At 44.9% G+C, this 24,736-nt stretch overlaps 3 protein-coding genes across 3 annotated transcripts; 2 read left to right on the top strand and 1 right to left on the bottom strand.

The window, feature by feature from the left end:
* Window positions 1-785: 785 nt before the first annotated feature.
* zc3h7bb (zinc finger CCCH-type containing 7Bb) lies at window positions 786-9,655 on the bottom strand. The gene is made up of 21 exons (XM_070926853.1): window positions 9,523-9,655; window positions 8,586-8,647; window positions 8,428-8,464; window positions 7,928-8,125; window positions 7,128-7,286; window positions 6,751-6,891; window positions 6,613-6,655; window positions 6,278-6,519; window positions 5,712-6,006; window positions 5,173-5,231; window positions 4,872-4,971; window positions 4,379-4,540; window positions 4,019-4,224; window positions 3,807-3,907; window positions 3,475-3,656; window positions 3,103-3,182; window positions 2,413-2,684; window positions 2,060-2,165; window positions 1,764-1,872; window positions 1,292-1,425; window positions 786-983 (listed from the first exon to the last, which is right to left on the bottom strand). The coding sequence occupies exons 2-21, from the start codon at window positions 8,642-8,644 to the stop codon at window positions 948-950; spliced, it is 2,721 nt and encodes a 906-aa protein (XP_070782954.1). The 5' UTR covers window positions 8,645-8,647; window positions 9,523-9,655; the 3' UTR covers window positions 786-947.
* Window positions 9,656-10,800: 1,145 nt separating this feature from the next.
* Window positions 10,801-17,627, top strand: rangap1b (Ran GTPase activating protein 1b). Its single transcript, XM_070926854.1, has 16 exons — window positions 10,801-10,868; window positions 11,215-11,333; window positions 11,459-11,586; window positions 12,218-12,277; window positions 12,418-12,597; window positions 12,811-12,945; window positions 13,309-13,467; window positions 13,555-13,668; window positions 13,764-13,863; window positions 14,106-14,190; window positions 14,378-14,555; window positions 14,923-15,006; window positions 15,152-15,254; window positions 15,367-15,455; window positions 15,986-16,107; window positions 16,283-17,627. Exons 2-16 carry the CDS (start codon window positions 11,222-11,224, stop codon window positions 16,365-16,367), a joined length of 1,734 nt encoding a protein of 577 aa, XP_070782955.1. The 5' UTR covers window positions 10,801-10,868; window positions 11,215-11,221; the 3' UTR covers window positions 16,368-17,627.
* A 2,722-nt stretch (window positions 17,628-20,349) lies between these two features.
* chadlb (chondroadherin-like b) lies at window positions 20,350-24,489 on the top strand. The gene is made up of 10 exons (XM_070926738.1): window positions 20,350-20,517; window positions 20,605-20,799; window positions 20,976-21,131; window positions 21,230-21,375; window positions 21,754-22,035; window positions 22,126-22,345; window positions 22,740-23,013; window positions 23,109-23,521; window positions 23,711-23,877; window positions 24,189-24,489. The coding sequence occupies exons 1-10, from the start codon at window positions 20,350-20,352 to the stop codon at window positions 24,487-24,489; spliced, it is 2,322 nt and encodes a 773-aa protein (XP_070782839.1).
* The last annotated feature ends 247 nt before the right edge of the window (window positions 24,490-24,736 follow it).

Below are 24,736 nucleotides of genomic sequence, written 5' to 3'. Positions count from 1 at the left end.
ACAAGTTCTTTTTTGGGCATGTGAATTTACTGGCATACATTCCACAACCACAGCAACGTTTTAAATGACTAATTTCCTAGCTTTAAAGGCCCGTGCAGGCATTACATTCATAGCGTTCTACCAATATGGCAGACAATACAACAAGGAAGTACATCTCCCCTTGGAAAGAAAATTACGCTCAAAATCATTCATGTCCAGAAAGTTATTTTGACCCTCCCGCTATATTCCCATGAAGGAAGGAGAGTAGGATTTGGTTGTTACGCAGCTCAACGAGGAGTGTCCACCGAGAACCTCTTTTAACAACGCGTCCTAGTTTCTTCAGTCTCGTTAGCCATCGTCAGCACTGAGAGCATGGCATTTTTGGCACTACAACTTTAAGCGTATGAGTGCCGAGCCTCAATTCTGTTTTTGAACTATCACCAAGCTAAATTTAAGAGCTGCGACCAGCGCGCCCACCCAAGAACTGTTTCAGTGCTGCGAGTAAAGGAAAAAAAGAAAAAAAAGATACTCAGACCAAAGAGCACGAGGGAATACTAGCTGATTATTTTAGTCAGAGCAAAACTAGTTGTCTGTGGAATTTCTGCGGTATAATCTGCTGAAGGGGAACCTAAAGGTGCTGTGTGTAACTGCAGCATGATACTAAAACATAATGCTCAAGCCAAGTCCTGTATTTTCACTCGCAAAGCTTTCTCCTTGTGTTAATCGGTGCCTATGATTTGTGTGTCATGTGTTGTGTGAAAGTGTTTGCGTGTGTGTGTGTAAATGTATATATAGAGGGATGGGGTCAACCATTTTGTTGGGTGTCAGCCTGCTCTCACACTGCTGGCCGAATGCTAGAGGAGGTCAGACTGGCAAGATGACAGACTGTTCAGTTATAGCTGGTATGGCAGGCCTGTCTCTCGGTCTCTGTCGGCGGCAATCATCTGCCTCTATTCACACAGCAACACTCAGAGGTCGTCCCCGTCCGACAACCGCCGGCCTCCCTGAAACGATACACACCGGCACAGCTCATCTCTCACACTCACTCACCAACAACCATGTCAACTTCAGCAAACAGAGATGCAGTCAGGTACTATAAACTGTATCCTAGCCTTTCATATAGAAGGTTCTTTTTTCTGAATTTCATTTTTTAGCCTTTCACTTTTAACTGTGTCAAGTACAAATACAAGACATCAAACAACTACTTAAGTTCCCGTGGCAGCCAGTTGATCTGAAGTCCCTAGTGAAATCTGTACTGTCACAATGCAAACAGCAAACTATGGTTATATACAATACTGTTAAAACCACTCACCATGCTTTCTGTGTAATCTGCTGTTATGGTGACCTGCTTGTCCTCTGGGGGCGGGGTCACAGCAGAGCTATCTGTGCGTCTACTCTGATTGGTGAGCTGCAGCCACAGTTCGTACATCTGTTGCATGTCTCTCACTGCAGAGGAGTGGGGTAAGAAAGAAGAGAGAAAGAGAAGACAGCCTCTGTAACCTTGAATACAGTGTGTGACGCAGAATGACAATCAGTGCGAATGGAGCACTTCAAAAATCAATGTAACAAGCCTTTATCTGGACTGTAGTGGTGGGGAAGAAAAACAGGCCTACATAAATAAAACACACCTTCTCAAATGTTTCATGTTTTGTTTTAATGATATATTAGAAATAAAATGACAAGCTCAAAGCTATCCCAATTAACTTAAAATTTGAGGGGTAACATGATGATTAAATCTAGATCTAAATGTGTGAAGGACAATGTGTGTGGAGCCAGGATCTTACGGCTGTTGTTCTTCATGTAAGTCCAGACGTCCCTCTCCTCCAGGCTGTGAGCAAATGAGCAGTTCCCGATATAGTGGCACTTCTTCTGCTTCATCACATGCACACACATCTGGATGAGACACAGGCAAAAGTAAAGTGTTACAGAGTGATGCCTGTTTGAAATAACTGGCCATCTGCTCCATTCAAATTATGAAAATGTGATTTTGTGTCAACTACAGGCCAGGAGTCAGTTATACTTGGCATGTAAGAGGTGTGTACACAGTGTATAAGGACCACAGGAAAAAGGAGGAACTCACATCATATTGCTGTGGATAGGTGCGAGAGAAGGGCAGAGGCCGAACGACAACCCACTTCTTCTTCTCGAAGGATTTCACCAGCAGGACCCGCCGCTCCTTTGTCCAGCTGAGGAGACAGAGAGCAGAGATGTATTCAAACAAAAGGAAACACATTTAAAACATCTAAAGCCTAAAAAGGGCAGCAAGGACACAGTGACAACTAAACAACAGCCAAGAGATTCATTTTGTCCTTTGGTGTACAACTCTGCCGCCAGCGTAACAACCAGTGTGACCACGACGGCAGATGATTGCAAAGTCAGCCTTAGAGATCAGATTTGAGAGTCCCCCGACTCTGTGTGTGAGTCAGGCCTCACCTGTGCCGTGCTTTGGCGGTGCAGTACTTGAGGTTCTTGTCGGGCTCATTGACCTGTCCTTCCCTCCAGCACTGGCCGCACACAAATTTCATTTTCAGGTTTAGGGGTCGCCCTCTTCCTGCACCTGCTCCCAACCCTCCCACCCCCACCCCACCCACTGGGCTCACACCACCCCCGCCGATGCCATCTCCCCCTACTCCTCCGCCCCCACCGCCCATTCCCCCTACTCCTCCTGCAGGCATGCTACTGCTCGGATGGGGGATGTGGATAGGCTGAAACACACAGAAGAAGAGAAATGAGAACTTACCTATGAAAAACACATTCGCCTATTTTACTCATAAATAATTGGATTTTGGGTGAAGCTGGATATACAATCATGGCCTGAATGAGCAAGGAAAAATAAGCATGCAAGAACAATATCATTGTAAGTATACATTTGCAAGCAGCGCTGTATTAGACAGACGCAACATTACATTTTGTTTGAGGTTTACAGGAGCCTTGACCGTGCTCTACAGGTGAGCTTCCTCGTCAGGTGGAAATAACTGGCTGGCTGCCATGTGTATCAGAGGATGTATGTGGCTGTCCTCACCCTGCCAGGGCTAACATAGGACATTTGCAGTGACAATAACTGCAGTACAGGGGGAACGCCATACTTGATCCAGCTGTCTCAGAGCCTTTTTCCTGTCTCACCTTCTGCTGCTTCTGTGCATTCTGCTCCAGCCTTTGCCAGTGTCTCTTGGACTCCTGAACCATCTCCTCATGGGTGATGCCTGAAGAGCAGCAACATGAAAAACCCTTCAATGATTGATCACTTACTTTACTAGATACTGTGTTCATAGTCTTGTTTACAACAGTACCCTTTCCATATCAACTTCTTACCAACAGAGCATACAGCATTATTTCATGGTAGAACTCTAATATTAATCACAAAAGTGACATTATGTACTGGACTACATTTTATCATAGTTAAAAGCTAAAAGTTTTCATTCCAGGTTGAACAATATCACAATATTTTTAACTGATTGAAAAGACAACCGGTGTGTGTGTGTGTGTTCTACCCACCAGTGTCCTGCTGCAGAACCCAGCATTTGAGCTCTATGACGGAGTGAGCAAAGGAGCAGCTGTCCTCGCGCTGGCAGCCGTAGCGAACCTCGTGGCGACACACGTCGAACTGGCAGAGAGGGTGCAGGGGTCGCACCTTACTGTAGCGCACATTGGCTGACCTCACCACGTGCACCAGGCACCTGCAGCACAATCATACCATTTTACCAATTCCAATTCTGTACAATGATAATGAAATTACAATTGGAGTGTATTTATCCCCTCCGTTTCATCACACTGTTAATAACTGATTTTTTAAAAACTTTTTTAGCAAAATAAAGACAAAAACTCACTTGTTGTCGTCGAATGGGTGTCGAGCTGTGAGGTTTGAGCAGACGGCCAAGTTTTCTTTGCTGCGTTTGCTGATGATGCGAGGCTTACTGTCAAAACATTCCTGTTGAAAGAGGAAAGAGATGCAGATCAGTCAAAGCCTTGTTCAAATGCTCCACACGTGCAGGCCAAGAGAGACTAAAAAGAACAAGAGAAAAACATCCTGCGGTCCCACCTCACAGAGGAACATGAACATGCCCATGTGGAGCTGCAGCAGTCTGGTGACGCTGAGCGCCCGTCTCTCTGTGCTGCCCAGCGGATCGAACAGCAGCTCTCGGCTCAGTGCGCCCTTCCTCTCCTGGGTCCACACGTCAATCTCCTCCTGGCAGTAAGCAAACGTACAGTTCTCCCCATACTGGCACTCCTGACGCTCCTGCACCTCTGCAGGGACCCAAGGAGAGAGAATGTTAGACAGAATATAAACACACCTTTTGCTATATTTCAACTTTCAGTTTAGCTGTTGGGGCTTGTTTCCCAAATTCATTTCCCCACCGTCAACCTACATTCAACTACTCATAATACTGTATATACATACCTTTACAGAGTACAAATGCCCCCAGGAAGTTGTTCCGTGCAGGCCGTGGCCGGATCCTCTTCCAAGTGGGGTCATCTGTGTTTTTGAGGCGGCACAGCAGCACATCCCTCTTGCAACGGTGTGCTGCCTCCGGCTGATACTTGTAGTCCATCACCCGTGGACCTGTGAGCAAGAGGAGGAGGGAGAAGGTTAAATTACACAGTAAAATGAGTAATAACTACAATTTCTTTTTTAGGACTGTTGTAGGATGAGACACATTCTGTAAATGATGTTGCAATTCCTCCTGTTCAGTGATAGAGACTGAAAAACACATTTAATGACTAATCACTTAAAATCCATTATCACTTAAAACACATTATATTTCACACATAACAAACACAGCTGATGTGCTAAAGGAGATGTCAATGTTGTCTTACTGTGAACATTCGTACAAAAAGGAGGGAAAGGAGTAGCAGGCTAGTAAGAGGAAGGGACTCAGAAGCCTTGAACCAACCTATTCGGCTATAACAGGCATGACAGGCCTGCCGAAACTCATGTGTAGCTGCCAGAGGATTCCTGGAGAGCAGAGACAGGTTGGTTCCTGCTGGACCATTCTGAGGAAGAAGAGGGGGACACGGAGATGTGGCGTTAAACACAAACGCCACTTAGCGGCATAGTCAGAAATGGCTTCTAATTAATAGAAACTGTCACTATTAACAGTACCGAGTGAAAGCAGTTTGTCCTGCAAGAGATGACGTAAAAACATGAAATGTAACTAATGAAGCACTGTTTGTGTGCGCGCGTGTGTTACTCACTGCATGTGTAGCACTGTGGTTGCGCATTCCAGGGATGAAGCTGTGACACAGTCGTCCCCCTGAAGACCAAGACACAAGGACACTGATGTCAGACACCATATTTTAATGGCGCTGACTCACACTGTCTGCTGCTGACGCATATCTCAGGTTAAAGCCACCTCCCTCGGAACTGTGCTCTGGTAACTAAGCAAGAGCAAGCTAAGACATTGCACTGGGTGGATACAACGGGGCAACTTGTGATGATGATTTTTTTGCAACAGTACTGTGTGCAGAGCTAAAACACAGACTTCAGCAGAAAACTAGAGCTGAAGGGGCACTAAGTATTTGGGTTTACAACAATGAAGTGAGTCCTATTATGTAATTCTGGTGTCCACTCACAAACAATATATCTTTTTCCTCTGTCCCCTTTTTATTTCTTTGGGTGTGTGAACCATTATGGTAAACATGAGCATGCCATTTACTGTCACAGTTTGCAACATTTCAAAATCAAAGACGGCTTCTCCTAAATTTGATATAAACACATTTAACCCTTTGCTCACCAGGGAGAGTGTACTCAGACAACGAGTCCAGCCCGCCAGCGGCGACTCCTGCCTTCCCTTCTGCATCCGTGGCCCCTGTGGAGAAGCCTCCCAGTGCGTCCTGCGCCTGGGTGGAGCCCTGGTCCCGCTGGGCCAGCAGCGGGTAAGGCTCCAGGGGGGGCAGGTCACCGATGGAGGAGCTGAAGAAGGCTGAGGGAAGCTGGGGTGACGGGGCAGGAAGGCTCGGGGAGTACGGAGGCCGGAGACCCACAGCCGTGTTGGGGAGGTTGGTGGGGATAGCACCCTGGACTGGACTCTGGACCAGGAGACAGAAAGGCAAGCATTGTTTCATGTAGAGGGCCTACCAATTTAAGTCATCCCTACTAAAAAACACACATGCCCCTCCTGGCTGAATACTACAAAGGACCTTTTTCAAAATTGTATTGATCAATAATTACCAGCAACAAAAGACCAAATGACATTACATAGAACATTTTGGTGATAATACTTCTGCATTTTTATTTAAACTAACATTTTGAAACTGTAAAACAAATATGAAAATAGCAACACTTCTGTCCTTTACTCACCTCACTGACTTTCTTGGGGATGCACTCCAGCAGACTGTCTAGCTCGTCCTTGATAACGCTGCTGCTGCATTCCTCCATGTGTTCCGACACAGGGACAGAGTACGGCATGGGAGGCAGGGCCTGGCTGATGGGGCTCTCTGACAGGTCAGTGCATGGGCTGACAACGGGGGTCGCCGGGTCATCGCTGACTGGGATGGGTGTGGCCAAAGGAGCAGGGATGCACTGCGCACTAGACAGGTCCCCTGAGGAGGACGAAAACAGTCATGGAGATAAGGAAACGAATATGGGAAATGGGAGTCTGGGTAGGAGGCAGAAATGTTCAAGATTTGTCATACCTGGCCCAATGTCACCCAGAGACTCCAGACCATTGGAGGACATCTGAAGAAAAAGAGCAAAAAATAACAGACATGATTAGACTCTCATTCAGTCACCACATTCCAAGTATGTAACTACACTACGACAACAGCACCCACCTCTCCTGTGGGTGGGGAAGTCTCCCCATGACTCTCTCCTTCTGTGACCGTGGACTCTGTCTGTGGACTGATGTAAGCTTTACGGCCCTTCAGGCCCAGTTTATTGGCCAGTTCCTGGGCCAGGTCACTCACCTGCCTGTCCTGGAAGGTGAATCACACAAACAAGAGCTACGGATAAGTTTCATTCACTTTGAAGACGAACTATACAATGTAGTCCATGAAGTCATCAAATAAATCATATCACTGATATAATTATCATAAACTGAAGCGCTTACCATCTCCGCTTACTAATTTCCTGGCGAAAACCCTGAGAGGTTACCTTTAGTTTTGAACTCTTAAATATATAAAAAAATATATTTTCATTGTTGATGACCTACATGTGGTGCTGTGAGGAGACATTTGGTTCCACACTCGTAGGCCTCTCTGAGTCGTCCCAACTCCCTCAGACAGAGTGCTTTGCGGTATAAAGCCCTGCGACTGCCTTCTGACCCACACAGTGCACTGTCACAGTCATGAACACCGCGCTCGTACTCCCTCTGAGACAGACAAAACAGAGATACACAGTAAGAGCAAGAAAGGCATTGGAATTTAAGTGTCATTTTACATGGAACAAAAAAAAGAGACTTGCGCAAGGGGTAAATCGAACCTACAAGAAAAGCTCATTTGAATCCCAGAGAGATCGCCCGCTTTGGAATGCAAATTAGTGACACTGAATGTGCACATCAAGTCAGCTTTCCTGCTAACACATGTGCTATGTAGCTTTTAAAAACATCAATGCAGAATTGTCAAACTGGCAACAATACCTTGACATAACAACAGACTCAAAGCCTGTATTTCAGCCCAGCACTATCACAGATACTGTGTCTCGAGATTATAACATTTGCAATTAACCACGGTGGTTGCTTACAAAAAGGGTTTGGCTCCTCACTCCAACCCAGACAAAGATATTCTAACAATGTACAATGAAAACCATACTGTCTTATTATATGTATATTTATAAACTATAAATGTAATAAAACTGAGAATTATTTGAGTCCTTTACAAGACCAATACAGCAGATTCACCCCAAATACAATGTGGTGGCAGACAAAATCGTTGTAGTACGATGCCTGCTCCATCACTATGCGTGACACCAACCACTTGCGTGACATATCCCCTCTTTCCCCTTCTCCCTCACCGTCTGGTAGTAGGCAGCAGCCCTGTTGACATAGAGGCTCTCCAGCAGCTCGTGGGGGATGACGAGGGCCTCAGCCTGAGCATAGCGGGCAACACTGATCCCCTCCCCATACTGCTGGGTCGCTTGACGGCAGTCCCCGTCTCGAAAACAACAATTGCCCTCGTCCAGCAAGTTACACACCAACTGGGTCAGAAATGCCTGAAGGGAACGTGTAGCGAGAAGTCAAAGAGAGAAATAAATGAGGGGGTTGATAGAGGCAGGGAGAGGGTGACATAAAAAAAGGGGAAGGTAATATGAGATGGTCAGGAAGACAGAACAAGAAAAAGAACAAGAGGGAAGAGAGAAGCAAGAGAGAGAAAAAAAACTGAGGACAAGATAAATCACAATGCCTGAGGTCAAATTTACATCTTGGTCCAGGAGATAATAGAACAAAATGTCAGCATGATCATGGTGAAATCTTGTTGTGAACAAAAAGTGGAATAACAGGGGTCAATGCAAACCTCATAACTCTCTGGCTCTGGGAAAGGCAATGATGACCTGTAGACAGAAAATAAGAAGGTGGTCATTCTCCATATACAAGCGGTGTGCACTTTGGTCATGATACTGCTAGTTAGTTTTAAAGGAAGGCATTCCAAGTCAATATTATTTGTTCACTTACTGGATGAAGCTCATTGCTTTCTGAATTTCCTCTCTTCGTTTCTGTCTTTCAGGATCCATAGCCTGAGGGTGAAGACAAGGTTGACATGCAACAGCATAAAAGTCCACTTCTTGCACAACAGTACCAACAGCTGTGACAGCTGCGGTCAAACTGTCCACACATGACAATATCATTCTGACAGATAAAGTTATGTTCTGGAATTATTATAAACGTTTGAAAAACCTGCTAACTACTTACAGTCGTCCTAGACAAGCCAAGGCCTGCCACTAAAACACGCTAATCATCGGACTTGCGTACACAAACAGCGCAGACAGCTAAAGGTGAAGCAGGACACATTAACATTAACATTTTGTTCATCTTGGCACAGTACACCGAAAAATATTTGACGTACAAATTGCGGAAATTTTGTGGGAGGGGGCATCTGAACGTTAACCTACATAGACATTTTCAACGTTACCCACAACAATGTTGACAAAATGATAACATTAGCTAACATTAGCGTGTGATGTGCAGGCTTACAGATCGTCAACTCCAGCTAAACGTTTCACCGACAGGGATGCATGTAAAATACACAACTAACATCGGGTTAGCTGCTAATGGTGTTAGTGTAGCTAGGTAACGTTATCGCTACCTCAGTATGTCTACCGGTAGTTAGGATTAGCCAGCTAACGCTACTTGCTCACTCAGCCTAAATGCTAACCACTGTAACTTAGCTTAGCTAAAGAAATGAAAGCAAAGTTAGCGTTCAACAACACTATCTTCAAAGTCACACGCAGTGTTTCATTTACAGTTGACAAAGAATGATTGTTGAGCGGACATATACGGCTACACTGTATATAAACGAATTGTTCACGAGCTACCAGGTAAGTTAGCTAACTTAATTTACTGGTGGAGATCCAGCTAATAGCCAAACCCCTCACTTAGCACGGCAACTCACCCAGAGTTAAGTTACTGCGCTTTTCAGATCAGAGATAGCGTCACAGCGCGTTGGTGATAGAGATAGGAAAAACTAGCCAACCAAATATCAGTCAATGTCCAGGCGCATATTTGTAAGTATAGTGTCCCTGTCATTGGTATGTGGACGGAGCACGAGTTTCTCTGCGCTACGACTGCTGCTGGATACTGACTAGCTAACGTTAGCTAGCTAACTGCTAGCTGCTTTGGCCGGTGCAGTATTGCAACAAGTTTCCTGGAGAAGTATGGCCACAGGAGGGCAGAAATAAATGTGTCACGGTTTTGGTTGGGCCTAGTTTTCACCTGATATGCTGTGGTACTCTCCAGAGGTTGAAAAAGTATTCAAACCTTTACTTAAGTAAAAGTAGTAATACCACAGTGTAAAAATACTCCATTACAATTATAGGCCCTACACGCAAAATGTTTGTTTAAATAAAAATTCAGAAGTATTATACAGTATTGTAGAGTACAATATTTGATATATGAATAAAGTACAAATTCCCCAAAGTTGTAATTAAGTACAGCGTTGGAATAAATATATTTAGTTAATTTCCACCAGAATAATGCAATAATTTGAGGAGGTTTCAGCAGTGTCTCTGCCTCCTGGATGAGGGTGGCCTGGTTGGTCTCTCTGCTCTTGAGTCTCAGGTCCTCCCAGAGAATGGACTTTCTCCCGGGCTCCAACTCCTCACATGATTCATCCGGAGGGTTTAGGCCATCTTCTCTGCCCACCTGCAGGAGTGGCTCCTCACTGTCTCCATCCGTTAAGATGGGCATTCAGGGTATCACCTATACTCGTCTGGGGACCGCATGGAGGAGCCAGTCCCGTCCTCTGTGAGGTTCTCTCCCTTTGAAAAGTAGTTTGACAAAAAAAAAAAATTATTAGGCCACTCTTAATTTCTACCTTGTGGGTTTCCTTTTCATTTTTGAAATGTATTAATTTGAGACACACTAAATTGTGCTGTAATGTGCTCATTTAAAATGGCATTTACTCTCTCCTCAAAGGCAACAAATGTAGCCTAATACATTTAGTATAAACAGTTATGTGGTGCAGGGGCCACTTCAAATATCATCATCTATAGCAGGAGTTCAAGGAACACGTCATGAAAATATTCATTAAAGCACTGAAATAAATCCAAGCGCGGATAACGGAGTTCGGATAGTAACAGCAGATGGCGGTAAAACACCTGTAGATCGATTTTACAGAATCGAACAGAATCAACGAAAAAGAAACAGGGGCAGCATGACGTCACATGGTTGAGCAACCGGCGCGCTGTACGGAAGAGCAGCGTGTGTTCGCTATCATTTCCCTGGAAATTACTCTTTGTGGTAAGTTTCAGTGCTTCAGTGAGGGCTGTGTGACTGACGCAGGGGCGGACAGACACAGGAGTACACTCCATAAAGCTCGGACTCACAGCCACAACAGTTTTAGTTTGGCTAGTGGTGTCAACGTTTCTTATGTTGCGCACCTCTATTAGCTAACGCTCGTGAGGCTAAATAGCTACCGTTGTTGATAGTTCTACTGATGTTAGAAAATGATCCGTTCGTGTCAGCCGTCATTGAACATCATTTTTCGATTTTGGCTATACTAATGTACTTCTGCTCATTTATATGTTGTGGAACTTACTAAAATCTGGTCCCTCTCTCTATTGTCTGACTTCTGATGTCTCCATAGAGGCGCCATGGCCGCAGATGACATTGCTCAACTGGCCGATGCTCTTTCCAAGACCCACGTCGGAGATGGAGAGTTGAGCTACAAAGGCCTGGGACTGAAGCTGGACAACGCAGAGTCAGGTCAGATGCTGAGGAGGGCAGCAGGGTTTATCTTGGTTTTCTCCTTTTATTCCTCACTGTAGAGGACTGCTTCCTGCTTCCTCTTGAGACCTGACTGCCTGTTCTCCGTGTTCTCTCTCTGTCAGTGGAGGACCTGGTCCGTGAGATAGAGCAGTATCAGGGTCTGAGAGCTTTGCGCCTGGAGGGGAACACTGTGGGAGTGGACGCAGCCCGGGCCATCGCCAAGGCTCTGGAGAGCAAAGACCTGCTCCAGGTACTCCTCAGTTTGTAGTTGGCATTCACAGTGTAAACGCATGGGTCAGACCGCAAACTTTGGCTTTAATCTATAAGTAGACAGTGGTGGTATTGCCAGTATTGATCCTGATTATTAGGCACTTTGAATGTGTTTCAACAGAAGAAAAGGATATTGATGTAATAAACACCGATTTAGGAGTTGGTTGATACTTTAGGCTGCCAAAATCTATTCATTAAATTTCAATTGTGGGAAAGCAGCAAAAGCAGTCTAATATGTACGGTGCACCAGCTTAAACTTAAATAAATGCTTTCACACTAAATAGTCTCAGTACCCAGATGATTCATTTATGAATGTCATATGCTTTTTCTTTAGTAAAATTATACTTCTCATATGTATTAATGTTTTGTGTTAATATAAATAGCCAAACAATATAAAAGACACAGTAAAAGTTACAAAATGTAGATTTAAATCAGCAATATTTTGTTATTAGTACTTTCAGTACTTTGCGGTTTATAAAAGACACATTTTGGTTGGACTGCAAACAGTACTGTGGTTGAATACCCAGCCTTGCAGTATTAATACTCTGCTTGTAACAAAGAGGATACACTGTGCAGTTTTCTCTCTGTTTAAAACCCTTTGTGTCTTTCAGAGATGCTATTGGAGTGACATGTTTACTGGAAGGTTGCGCTCTGAAATCCCAACAGCCCTGGTGAGAATCTCAAACACTGGTTTATGCAGTTCATTAGGTTTTCGGGCTTTGCTCTGTGATGAAGTGTTGTAATATACTTGTTTGACATCCACTCTCAGAACATGCCAGCTTCACATCTTCTCTTTCTGTGCTTTCATCAGAGATCTCTGGGCAGTGCGTTAATGAGTGCAGGGGCCCGGCTGACTGAGCTGGACCTGAGCGATAATGCCTTTGGGCCGGATGGCGTGAAGGGAATCGAGCAGCTGTTTAAGAGCCCTTCCTGCCACACCTTGAGGGAGCTAAAGCTTAACAACTGTGGCATGGGGATCGGAGGAGGAAAGGTAAGCTACAATACCGAACACTCAATCTTTCATGCAGCTCCAAATAGCAGACTTCAAATAATACTTTTGTCCTATAAACAAACAAACCAGAAGAAAAGAAGCAAGTGCTCCAGACTTAGAATAAGCTACTGCAAACATGTTCCACACAGGAGAGATATTGATACATGTGTGCATCATAGTGCAGACTGTAACAGTGCTGTATGGTTTGTGTAGATCCTGGCTGAAGCTCTGATGGAGTGCCACAGACAGTCATCAGCGCTCGGAGCTCCTCTCAAACTGAGAGTGTTCATCGCCGGGAGGAACCGCCTGGAAAATGAAGGAGCCCGCGCTCTGGCCAAGGCCTTTCAGGTAGATTATACTCACTCCCAAATTGGTTGACATCGATTCTTTTTTAATACATGGACTAACACTAGACTACCAAATCAAGTTTTTTTTTCTTCTATTGCTGTTAAAGCTTTACATCAGTAATATTTTTTTTTTTTCATCATTTCCTGAAACTCTTCATTTACACTGTATGTTTGAATATGTATCATTAATGTTTTCAGAAAATAAAAACATTACAAAACACACAACACTAATTAACTGTTACATCATCTGATAATTGAACATTTCAAAGCTGAAACAATCATTTGATTAAACAATGAGTTGACCCGCTTCACTTCAAATGCCAGCCCCTTAAACCTCAAACCCCCTTTCTGTTTTCCATGTAAGCTGATGGGCAGCCTGGAAGAAGTCCACATGCCCCAAAATGGCATCAACTACGCAGGTGTGATGGCGTTAGCGTCAGCCATGCGACACAACCCAGAGCTCCGCGTCCTCAACTTCAACGACAACACCTTCACTAAGAAGGGGACGCTGGCCATGGCACAGGTGAGGCCTGTTCAGAGTAGATATGTAGCCAGTGTGTTTTATGCCAAAACTGTTTCTGAACGCAGTTTTCTCCTGTTGGCCATGCAGGCTCTGAGGCACCTGAGAAATGTACAGGTGATCAACTTTGGCGACTGTCTGGTCCGCTCTGAAGGAGCCATCGCCCTCGCTGCAGTCCTGAGAGAGGGACTGCCAATCCTCAAGGTCAGCTCGCCAGCAAATTTCAGCCTTTTACGTGTGTGTGTGTGTGTGTGTGTGTCAGCAGGCTGATTACGCTCTGTCGTGTTCCTTGTCTCCAGGAGCTCAATCTGTCGTTTGGTGAGATCACTGAGGCAGCAGCACTGGTGACGGCTCAGGCTGTTAAGGACAAACCTCACATGGAGAAAGTGGATCTGAACGGTACGCACGCTGACTGTTGAACTGGTGTCACTATCACCGTAGAAGTAGCAGTCACATGCAGGGTTCCCATAGCCATAAGAATCCTGGAAAAGTTATGGAATTGGTTTCCAAAGACATAATTGTTGAATATGATGAAAATGTTTGAAAATTTGTGAAATTCCAATTAAAGAAAAGTTATTAAAATGTTTTAGAATAACAAAATGATGGCACAAAAGAGTTCCTCTTGTGTGTGGCTTCAACAGGAAACTGTCTGGGAGAGGAGGGCTGTGAGGCTTTGAGAGAAGTTATGGAGAGCATGGACAAAGGAGACATGCTGGCAACACTCAGGTAATACACGTGTGTGGGTCAGAGTGTGCGTTTGTGTAACGTTAAGTAATCCTATGAATGTTTCCTGAAGCGTCCAGTTCCTTCAGTACAAAAACACAACACATCTCTGATCAGCTTGATAATAATTGTTAATAAACAATGAGTGTGTTTACTGAGAAACATGTTGTTCTCTTGACTTAACCCACAGTGATGATGAGGGAGAACCTGAGGATGAGGAAGATGATGACAACCATGAAGATGATGATGATGATGATGATGATGCCGCCAGTGATGACTGTAATGAAGGCAGCGAGGAGGACAGTGACTTTGTGAAGGAAAATGGAATTATAAGAAAAGATGACAGTCCTGAAAAACTTCAGAGCCCAGTAAGATGACACAAAATACATCTTGCATACATTTTTGTATTTATTTACCATACAACCAAACCCAGATCAGCGTCAAGTTATTCTTCTTTAGCTGTTATATTGGATCTATATTGTTAATTTCTAAACAAATGAACTATACCAGTCTAGTCATTTAGTGCATAAATCCAAAGCTTATACATTTTTCAATATTTCATGTTAAAAGAATAATGGTTTTGGTAAACAGCCTTGCAATAAGCTTCATATCTGGATCTTGAAACACCCTGTCAAGGCTGAATGACTGGATATATGTTCTATATAACAAAATATATAGAAAAGGAAATCAGGATTCCTGCTGTGTATCTGATTGGGGCTTTGTGTCCACCCTCAGGCAGAGATTGTGTCTTTCCTCAGCTGCCCCTCTGCAGAGAAGCTTCTTCAGCTGGGAGAGATGAGGACAAACCTGCAGCAGCAGGTAGGATTTCATATAAAGTGTCCCAGCAGGTTGTTTGCTGCTCCCACAATCTGTCCCTTTTGATGATGTAGTGTGCTGGGTTAGGTGCACGAACCTAATTTCTGCACAGAATGGACACGGTGTGTTAATAAAACTCTCTCATCAGGTGGATGCATCTGACCCGCACAGGGCAGCTGACGTCCTTCTGAAAATCGCTTCTTTGTACAGCGAGGAACCAGAGACCAAGACCGCCGTCCTTGAAACTATTGGTGAATAAAATGCTGCTTCTGAGTATTTTGCTGTTGTGTGGTTCAGATACTGCCGTTGATAGATCTCACCGTTTATGAGTTTGTTTTGAAATGACCTGTGTCGTCCCCGCAGACGCTGTGTTGAAGAAGCTCCTCTCTGGTTCAGCCCTCCAGTCATACTGCTTCCTCTCCACGCTGCTGGTCATGATGGGACTCCTCAAGGTACAGGACTGCTCCAGAACCCCCAACCCCATCTCCCCCAGGATTGTTTAATATTTTTTTAATATGAAAGACTCGAATCACATAAAAGTCCTACACATAATACCTTTTGATTACCTGGTCTAGCCTCTATAGGTCTGCTTTGTATGTCTGCTACACTGCAGACATACAACACTTTGCAATAAGTGCTCTCTCCAAGGTGCTGAATCAGGAGGTGACACAATCCTCCGCTGTTATAGAGACTTTGTTTACATGTGTTTTTATGGATATTTAAACTCTGTGCTTTAGTCCCAGTTGCTGAATCTGGCAAGTATCTGAAGGATTGTTTTTTATTTTATTTTTTTTATTGAAACCACATGCAGATTCCACGGAAATGTTGTGGTTCTAGCTTTTTCCTGCTTCATTACTTCGAATCATGAAATTAAATTCTTTTAAAGGTGTGTGCTGCTGATCCATTCCGCTTTTCTTTTTCCTTTCTATCACTGTGTTATTAATTTAAAATTCAGTTTAGGTTTTTCTGTTGTGTGTTTCAGGGAGAGGGGAAGATGAAAAAGGTGTCACTGGTCCCAGGTCAGCTGTTGTGTTTGGAGCACGCTGTCCAGCAGGAGTACTTCCCCCAGCACCACGCCTCGCTGCTTCACACCTTCATGTCCAAGTAGGAGAATCTTTTATCGACACAAGCAGATTTACTCGTCAGTCGAAACGTGAACAAAAGCTTAAATGTAGTGTATTAGTGTTTGTAACCTGTTAGGAAAAATGTCTCATTACTCCCCGTAGTGTAATGCTGGGACTGTGAGGGTTTTTTTTTTTTTTTCTTTGTGCATCTGCAGGAACAGTGAAGCTCTCAAGTCCTGCATCAGCGCCGCAGAGAGGCTGGGCTCTGCCCTGGAGAAGAAGTGCCACGATCAACCCTGATCAACCACTGCCAGTGCTAACACTGGGACACAGACACACACTGTACAGACACGAAGCTCTTCACCAACAAAACCATCAGGGAAGCTTTACACTTGAACACGGGGCTCAGACAACCACTTAATGTCTCTCCACTCCTGATTTGTATATTTTATGAAGGCATGACTGTCCAGAATGTCTTAATTTTTATTTTTCTACTTATACTTGTGACTTATATTTTTTTTATAGAAAATAGAGATACAAATAATACAAATATAGAAATACACATCAGTTAACTTTTTGAGTTGATGTGTAAAAACAAAAAAAAACAAAAAAAAATGGAACTGATTGTAACCTGAGTGGCGCTAACATAGACAATGTCAATCTGGCACTTTTTGCAACATATTGCTTTGCGTCTAGTTATAGTTTCACACAACAAAATAATCCACCAAGATTATTTCCAGGTCCTGATGAATTAGGACATTTGTATGGCAGATATTGTCACAGTGTTCTGATGAGCACACAGCGACAGATATGCTGTATTTTCAGTAGCGTCTCATGTACTCTGATATTTGTTGCTGTGAAAACTTTGTTATGGAGTGAGACAGAAAATGGGAAGGCTAAGTCAATTATTAATGTGACTCATACTGGACAAAAAACATAGCTACAATCTACAAATCAAAATAAATTAGTCCTAAATAAAGAGCTGCCTTAATTATTTTGACATTGCTTCAAAAGGTTTAGGACAGTCTGTCCAATCACAGTCGTCATACCGCTGCTCATAAAGTCCAGTCAGAGTGCATCTGTGTGCATCAGACTGTGAGCAGGAATGGGCTGCATGCAGGAGCACCACACACACCCACCCATGAGCCTAAATACACAGCATGTGTGTGTGTGCATTGCCCCGCACTGAGCACAGTCATAACACTGCAGAGCTCAGGGAACCACAGTCTTTTACCTGATGTTTCTTCTTCTTCTTCTTTTTTTTTTTTTTGGATCCATAAGTCTTATTGAAAATATGTGCTCTTATGTGACTTTGTGTCGCACAAGTTCAGTTGCTGTGTGTTACCTCATATATCGATTTATGTGTTGGTGACGTGATGGAGCATTTAAGGGAAATAGGATGGACAATGGAATACACTTTAATGGCATTTAGGTACTCTGCTGAATAACATGAGACTGTGTGGACTGCATTCATATTGTCAGGATCATGTTTGTTTACCTGATATGTTGTTGATTTGTACTGAAAGACCATCAGAAATATAACTAACCTAACAAGCCTGACTCTGAGTCTGTGTGTGTGTGTGTGTGTGTTTTGCTGAGTAGAACTACAGACGGCTCTTTTTACGTTAAATCAGTAAATATTGGTGATAATGTTGCTTTTTGACGCTGTAAACAGAATAAGAACGGCGACATAAATCCTCTAACTTCAGTGGAGATTGAACAGGCATGACAGTGAGGTGAAATGGCTAAATAGCTTCATTTTGAGGCGAACTATTCCTTTAACAGGCTCAGCGGAACAGTTCAGACTCCAGAGGTTGGAGGTGTGTGTGTGTGTGTGTGTGTCGGGGCGGAGTGTCAGTGAATGAAGGGATAAAAGGAGTTTGTTTTGGATGGGGGACAGCCGGGGGAACAGCAGCAGAGGGAGCAGAGACCGTGAGAGAGTCAGCGGCCAGTAAACGACCAGCAGCCGGACGGAACCACGACCGAACCACGGTGAGTCCGTGCGTAAAAAGGATTCCTATACTTACTGTAAATAGTCCCATGTTAGGAGCTCAAACACCTGCATTTAGTGGAGTGATTGTTAAAAGTGGCAGATGAGCACTTGATGAACAGAAAGCAATGTATATAAATTGTAAGTTTAATACTCAAATTGCGCAATTATCTAATCGTGTGGACGCGCTTTGTTTTATTTTGCGCAATTCGGCGTCAGAAGAAAGGGGACATTTTTATCTCACTGGAGAAATCATATTTTCTTGGTTGTCATTAAGTCCGTGAATTCAACACATACAAGCAGCTGGTATTTCTCCACATCAGACGTTGTAGCAGCTTTTTGGTCATTCCCAAACCTTCATCGGATCAACCTGTTTACGCGCAGGACAACATTAACACAGTGCTGAAAACAGGAAACGACGTTGCACGGTCGTTTCTGGTAAAAGCATCCAGAGCCGGTGAAGAGTGGTTTTCTCACCGTCCCTGGCCAGAAGACACATTTTTTTTTTCCCAGAGGGAAACGCAGTTTGGCACAACACCGGCAGAGAAAGACACTGTGCGTCTTTGTGCGCCGCCGGCGCGGCAGCTCCTCTGCGGTCGGGACTGTTGATCCCCGGGGGGACGCGGACAAACAGTCCGGCCGGAGAAAATTCCTCCGTCTCTAGTTTCCTGGCCCCGCTCTGCTCAGGGGGTCTTAGGAACAAAACGTGGTATGCTGATAAAATGTCCAGCACTGTATAGTCGGCTTGACTTCCATGCAACCTGAGAGTTTGAACACAAATGGATTCATGAAATGTAACCGTGTCGTCTCTGAATCACACAGCCGCGGGTCTCTGTCCGGTCCGTCCCTGGCAGGGTTTGGTGAGGCAGTTTTGACAGAGAGGTTTAGGCAAGTCCCCATTTCACCGTGTCAACATTTTGAGACTCCAAATTTCAGAGTGTGGAGCTGTGAAGCTTTTCATGTCCATTCCTGCGGATCAAGACTGTTGATCCGACATGGGAATGTGGTTTTAAGGCATTCCAGTGAAGGCTCGGGCTGCCCAATCTGACCAAAATAACACTAATCCCCAGAACTGCAGAATGATGGAGATATTTCTCGTCAAGCTGAGCTTTAGTAAGGAAACGCAAATTGTTTTCAGGCTGTTGTAACTATAGAATATGAGTACATCATGTCATATATTGTACATCATATAGCTTCAGCAAACTGTTCTGGATCACAGGGACTGTGTGTGTCTGGAAGGAGGGCCCTTCTTTACATGTTTATTTTACCTGCACAGGTTCACATTCTTCCTGCTGTTACCAACCAGCAGTGGTGGAAGAAGTACTCAGATCCTTTACTTAAGTAAAAGCCAATAACACACTGTAAAAACACTCAATCACAAGGTCTCGCATTTAACATCCTACTCAAGTGAAAGTATTATCAGCTAAATGTACTTTAACTTACTAAAGTAAAACTCATTCTGCAGAAAATTGCCCCACTGCAACTGATATATTACTATAAATTACTGTTGCATTAATAAGTAGCATTTTACTTGTAGCTGTTCTGGTCTATAGTCCAGTGGCTCCCTTTCCAAAACGTCACAAGATAAATCTGAGGGGTTGTGAGATGGCGCATTAGAGACAAAGTTCTGCTTCACCAATCTGTATTGATTTTTTGGACTTCTTTGAGTGAAATTTGGAACGGACAGTTATTTAAATGAAACCATCTGAGAGGTTTAGAGGGGAAACGTCTCTTTGATGGAACAACTCAGATATCTGAAACTTGACAAGGGGCCCCTTTTTGGGGGGTGAAAATCTATAACTGTCAAAATGTAGTGAAATAAAAAGTCCAATATTTACCTCAAAGGTGTATTTAACTTCCGAACGTGCTACGTTACTTGCCACTTGACGATGTGTGCAAAACAGTGGCTCTGAGCCAGAGAAGGCCTGGGGTCCTACAGATGAGGCCCACCTGCATTTGTAGTATTGAACTAATATATATGACTTTAACTAAGTTGTATGAATAGGTTTGAATAATATAGACTCGGCAGTCTGCAGAGGGTAAAAGAGTGAATGATGAATGACGTTGATTCAGTATTTCCTCTGTAGACACTGCCATGGCCAAATAAGTTGACTGTGAGTGAGTGAATGAATGAATGAATGAATGAATGAATGAATGAATGAATGGGTGAGTGGTGGATCTATTAGGGTATCTCACATCTAAAAAAAATTAAAGCAGTCAGTTGTTGGTGGCTTGGCCTTTTGGGTGTCAATGGACACACTTTCTTATAAATGCTGTTGCGCTCTCTCTCAGATGTTCTCCCAGCTCTGTCCTGACACCCTGCTGCTCAGCCTGCTGCTCCTCTGCATCCCCGCGGCACACGCAGCAAAATGTCCACAGCAGTGCGTCTGTGACCAGATCCAGCTCACTGTGACCTGCGTCAACAAGAACCTGACCCAAGTTCCTCCCACTGTTGATGAGGTCTCTTATTCACACACGTATACCAACATTTCTATACCAGTATTTCCTTCTTGTTCCAGTCTAATATGTAATCCCCTTTCTTCATAGATCACTGTGAAATTAGATCTCCGAGGTAACGACATCCAGGAACTTCCCAGCGGGGCTTTCAAACACACTCCTTACCTGACTCACCTGTCGCTGCAGCGCTGCAACATCCGCAGGGTGAAGGAGGGGGCTTTCCGCGGCCTCGGTCGCCTGGTCTTCCTCAACCTGGCCACCAACAACATTGAGATCCTCTACCAGGTGGTCACGCAGATCCATTTATCCCATCATACTTGTTTTTTTAACTAGAATTCTCCCGTCACCCTCTGCGTAGCTTCTCCTTATCAAAACAAACTCTAACCCCCTCTACCCCTGTACACATTTTCAATGCAGCAGAGTAAAAACATTGTGTCTTCCTGTGTCTTTTGTGAGTCCAGGAGTCATTTGACGGCCTGTCCTCGCTGAAGCAGCTCATGATCGACCGTAACCGCGTAGAAGAGATCCAGCCTGGAGCGTTCTCTCAGCTCGGCTTCCTCAACCTGCTCTCCCTTACACACAACCAGCTGGTCTACATCCCCAACATGGCCTTCCAGGTGCACACACGCCAACCCGCACACGATGCCTCAAGAAATGCAGAAATGTCTCCTGTTGTTGGAACATTAATCGAATGGCCGACCTTTTCTCCTTCCAGGGCTTGCAGAACATTAAATGGCTTCGTCTTAGTCACAACTCTCTGAACTACCTGGACACTGAGGCCTTCGCTGGTCTATTCACGCTCACCCGTCTCAGTCTGGACCACAATGAGCTGCAGTTCTTCCCCAGTGAGACCATGACCAGGTAGGCCACTTGGCATATGACACTATCTAGATGACATTGACATCTATGTTCCCTCACAGAGTTACACATGGCATGAATATCTGTACCAAATTTCAAAGCAATCCATCCTGTAGTAGTTAAGATATTTCAGTCTGGACCAAAGTGGTGGACCAACCGATTGTTAGGGTTGCAGTCCCTAGAGCTGTACTGCTAGCAAGGCTGAAAGACATTGGTTAATCTCACAGTTGCCTGGTGCCTTGGAGGGAAAACATCTGCTAACATCAAATATGATTTTTCTAATATGATATAATTTAACATAATGTAATGTAATGTAGTATTTGAGTAATAAACCTGAAATTTCTATCCTAATTTTGCACACTTCTCCCTCGCGGTATCCAGAATGCCTGAGGTGACCCGTCTTGATCTGAGCTACAACCCAATGACTTACCTCGGAGAGGAGGTGGTGACCATGGCCAAACTGACCCACCTCTTCCTGGACCACATGTCCCTGCAGGACCTGGCCAACACAGCTGTATCCAAATCTCCCAGCCTCATCCACCTGGACATCAGCTACAACCAGCTACGTGTCATCCAGCCCTTCTCTGAAGGTTCACCCAAACTGGCACGCGTCAACCTGGCTGGGAACCCCATCTACTGCAACTGCTACCTACGTCCACTCAGGTACAGCAGACCAACCGGTGGCTGACATCTAGGCCGCAGTGCTTACATTCGTCAAATAAAAGGTACTAATCCCCAATAACCTCACTACAGGGAGTGGGCGATCCGTAGCAAGGTGAAGCTGATGGGGACATGTGGAGGACCGGACCATCTGTCAGGAGAGAACCTGGAGGCCGTTCACCCCCCTGAGCTGCGTTGTCAGAGCCAGGAGGCCATGCTGAAGGCAGAGTTCGAGGAGGCAACCAGAATCACGCCACCACCGACTGAAGTGCCAGAGAGCAAGGTCAAGTGTCCGGCCAACTGTGCCTGCGAGGTGAGTGGGCTGGATGAAGTTGGACTCGAGGGGAGACAGTTTAGCAATTTACCAGCACGTTATGTAAAACTCGCCCTCTCGAGATTGGCAACCGGTCCCTAGAGCTGCGCTTTTGGCTCCTAAAAAACTCATCAGATGGAACAGTCCAAGAAGGAAACTATTTTGTTGAACTGCTTGCAAACCAGAGTCGACATTGCAGCCAAAAATATGTGAACCACTGGTGTATATGCTACTTACAAAAGAAAAACAATATGATTCTAGAAAATTGGGCACCAATTGTCAAGTCTGTGGTGTCAGGAAGGCTTAATGTGTACGTATGTGAGTGGAAAAGCATGATTTGTGTTGGTTGTGTGTGTCTCTTTGTCCCCTCTGTCCATTGCCTTCCTGTCTTCAGGCTGAGACGCACCACTCCTCGTGTGAGAACCGCGGTCATACCAAAGTTCCTCGCGGTTTCTCTCCCAACACGCGTCTCCTCGACCTGCGTGGCAACCACTTCCACTACATCCCTAGCAACAGTTTCCCCGGCGTTGCCCAGGTCGTGTCCCTACATCTGCAGCGCTGCAAGGTTGTGGAGGTGGAGGGCGGGGCTTTCAGTGGAATGAAGGGACTGATCTACCTGTACCTGTCGGAGAATGACCTCACTTCCCTCAGCCCTGACGCCTTTAAAGGTCTTTTAAAGGCAACATTTAAATCTGTAGAAAAGGCCTTTGTAGAATTATTCTGACTTAAACTCAAATTGAATTTCTATAATCCAAACCCACAGGCCTCCCTCAGCTGACTTACCTCCACCTGGAGAAGAACCGCTTCACCGGTTTCCCCAAAGGAGCCTTCAAACTGGTGCCCAGCCTGCTGGCGCTTCACTTTGAGAACAACGCCATCACCAAGCTGGAGCCGGACATCTTGACCGGAGCTGAGGGCCTCAGAGCCCTCTACCTCACTGGGAATGCCATTAATCACGTTTCACCCAGGGGTCTGGACCAGGCCCATGACCTCGATACGCTCCACCTGGGAGGAAACAAGCTGACGGAGGTGCCCACCGAAGCGCTGAGCAAGGCGGGAAACCTCAGAGACCTGCGGCTGTCGGGGAATTCAATTCGCTGGGTGGGGCCAAATGCTTTTCGACCGTTGGAGAGGTCTCTGAAGGAGCTGTATCTGGATAACATGGGACTGGAGAAGGTGAGCGGGCTCTAGGTGTGAGCTATGAGTCACTCTTTCCAACAGCAGCCGAGACCTTTCTCTTCTTTTATTTTCTAACCTGCACATTTACTCATAAGAAGCTGGACTCGAGATAGATCTCAGGATACGCAACAAATCACTTCACCGAGGTTATTTGACAATTTTGGGATGTGATCTCTCGTACTCCAGATGTCACAGAACTCCCTGGCAGGTCTGGGTCCAGGGCTGAGGAGTCTCTTCCTGGAGGGCAACCAGCTGGAGGAGGTGCCGAACCTCCACCCTCTCACTTCTCTGGAGGTCATCAACCTGGCCGACAACCCTCTGATGTGCGACTGCCCTCTGCTGCCACTACGCATGTAAGACAGCTACAGCACAGTGCAGCCAGAAATGACCGAGGTTTGACTGACAGGAGCTTCTAAAGCCTGAAAATGTATTCAGCTCCTTAAAGATTTTAGACATAAAACAAAGCTTGTTTTATGACTACATGAATCATATATTACACCCTATGACCCAATAACATAAAATCTAGAACCTTAAATAGTGGCAAAACTTGCACACCAGTTGTAGCTTTGTCCTTATATTTCAGCTACTAGTTCCTCATTCAAGATGGATTACTTAGTGCCGGGGCATTCTTAATAAAATAATTTGATTTTTCCTCTTCATTTAGGTGGATTGAGAAAGTAAACCTGAAGGTACGAGCGACCTGTGCCAACCCTCCTGAGCTGAAGGGTCGCAGGGTCAAGGACGTCCACATCTTCAAAGCCTGTCCCGGGGGCGAGAGCCTCCCCTCCGCCCCTACCGTCACCCCAAAGCCTGCCAAGGCACCCAAGGCAACCAAACCCAAACCAATGCACCTCAATGGCCTCCGGCAGGTCAAAATGCTCAAAGCCAAATCCAAACTTCGCAAGAGTCCCAATACAAAACCGGCAGCGGCCAAGAAAACCACCAAGAGACGCAGTATGGCCTGAACCTGCTGCCATTTGTACTGATGTTTTGAGGCCACAACTTCCAGCAAACTGGCAACTGTTAAAGATTTTGAGGTTAAACCATGGATTCAACTCTCTAAAACTGTAACCTCTGTCGACTTTAAAAGCTGTAGCTGCTGAGGCTGTCTCACATCTCCTGCCAGACAGTTTTTTTGCAGTATTTCCTCTGTGCTGTCTAATCAATACAGTGTTGAAAAAGGTCAAAGATTTTTTTTATTTTTTTTTATCA

Source organism: Enoplosus armatus, chromosome 20 (assembly GCF_043641665.1).
Source record: "Enoplosus armatus isolate fEnoArm2 chromosome 20, fEnoArm2.hap1, whole genome shotgun sequence".
NCBI lineage: Eukaryota > Metazoa > Chordata > Actinopteri > Centrarchiformes > Enoplosidae > Enoplosus > Enoplosus armatus.
The sequence above is the reverse complement of the archived record's forward strand: the minus strand, read 5'-3'. Positions and strand labels throughout refer to the sequence as shown.

What these genes read in the sequence shown, in the direction of transcription:
- zc3h7bb (XM_070926853.1), bottom strand. Translation starts at nt 8,644, where the DNA reads ATGGATCCTGAAAGACAGAAACGAAGAGAGGAAATTCAGAAAGCAATG. An exon ending in CTGCTGCCTACTACCAGACG is followed by an intron (nt 7,287 to 7,927) that starts GTGAGGGAGAAG and finishes TGTCTGTCTCAG; the next exon opens with AGGGAGTACGAGCGCGGTGT. An exon ending in CTTCCCCACCCACAGGAGAG is followed by an intron (nt 6,656 to 6,750) that starts GTGGGTGCTGTT and finishes CTTTTTCTTCAG; the next exon opens with ATGTCCTCCAATGGTCTGGA.
- rangap1b (XM_070926854.1), top strand. Translation starts at nt 11,222, where the DNA reads ATGGCCGCAGATGACATTGCTCAACTGGCCGATGCTCTTTCCAAGACC. An exon ending in GGACGCTGGCCATGGCACAG is followed by an intron (nt 13,468 to 13,554) that starts GTGAGGCCTGTT and finishes TTGGCCATGCAG; the next exon opens with GCTCTGAGGCACCTGAGAAA. An exon ending in CTTCACACCTTCATGTCCAA is followed by an intron (nt 16,108 to 16,282) that starts GTAGGAGAATCT and finishes GTGCATCTGCAG; the next exon opens with GAACAGTGAAGCTCTCAAGT.
- chadlb (XM_070926738.1), top strand. Translation starts at nt 20,350, where the DNA reads ATGTTCTCCCAGCTCTGTCCTGACACCCTGCTGCTCAGCCTGCTGCTC. An exon ending in CGGCCAACTGTGCCTGCGAG is followed by an intron (nt 22,346 to 22,739) that starts GTGAGTGGGCTG and finishes TCCTGTCTTCAG; the next exon opens with GCTGAGACGCACCACTCCTC. An exon ending in CCTCTGCTGCCACTACGCAT is followed by an intron (nt 23,878 to 24,188) that starts GTAAGACAGCTA and finishes CTCTTCATTTAG; the next exon opens with GTGGATTGAGAAAGTAAACC.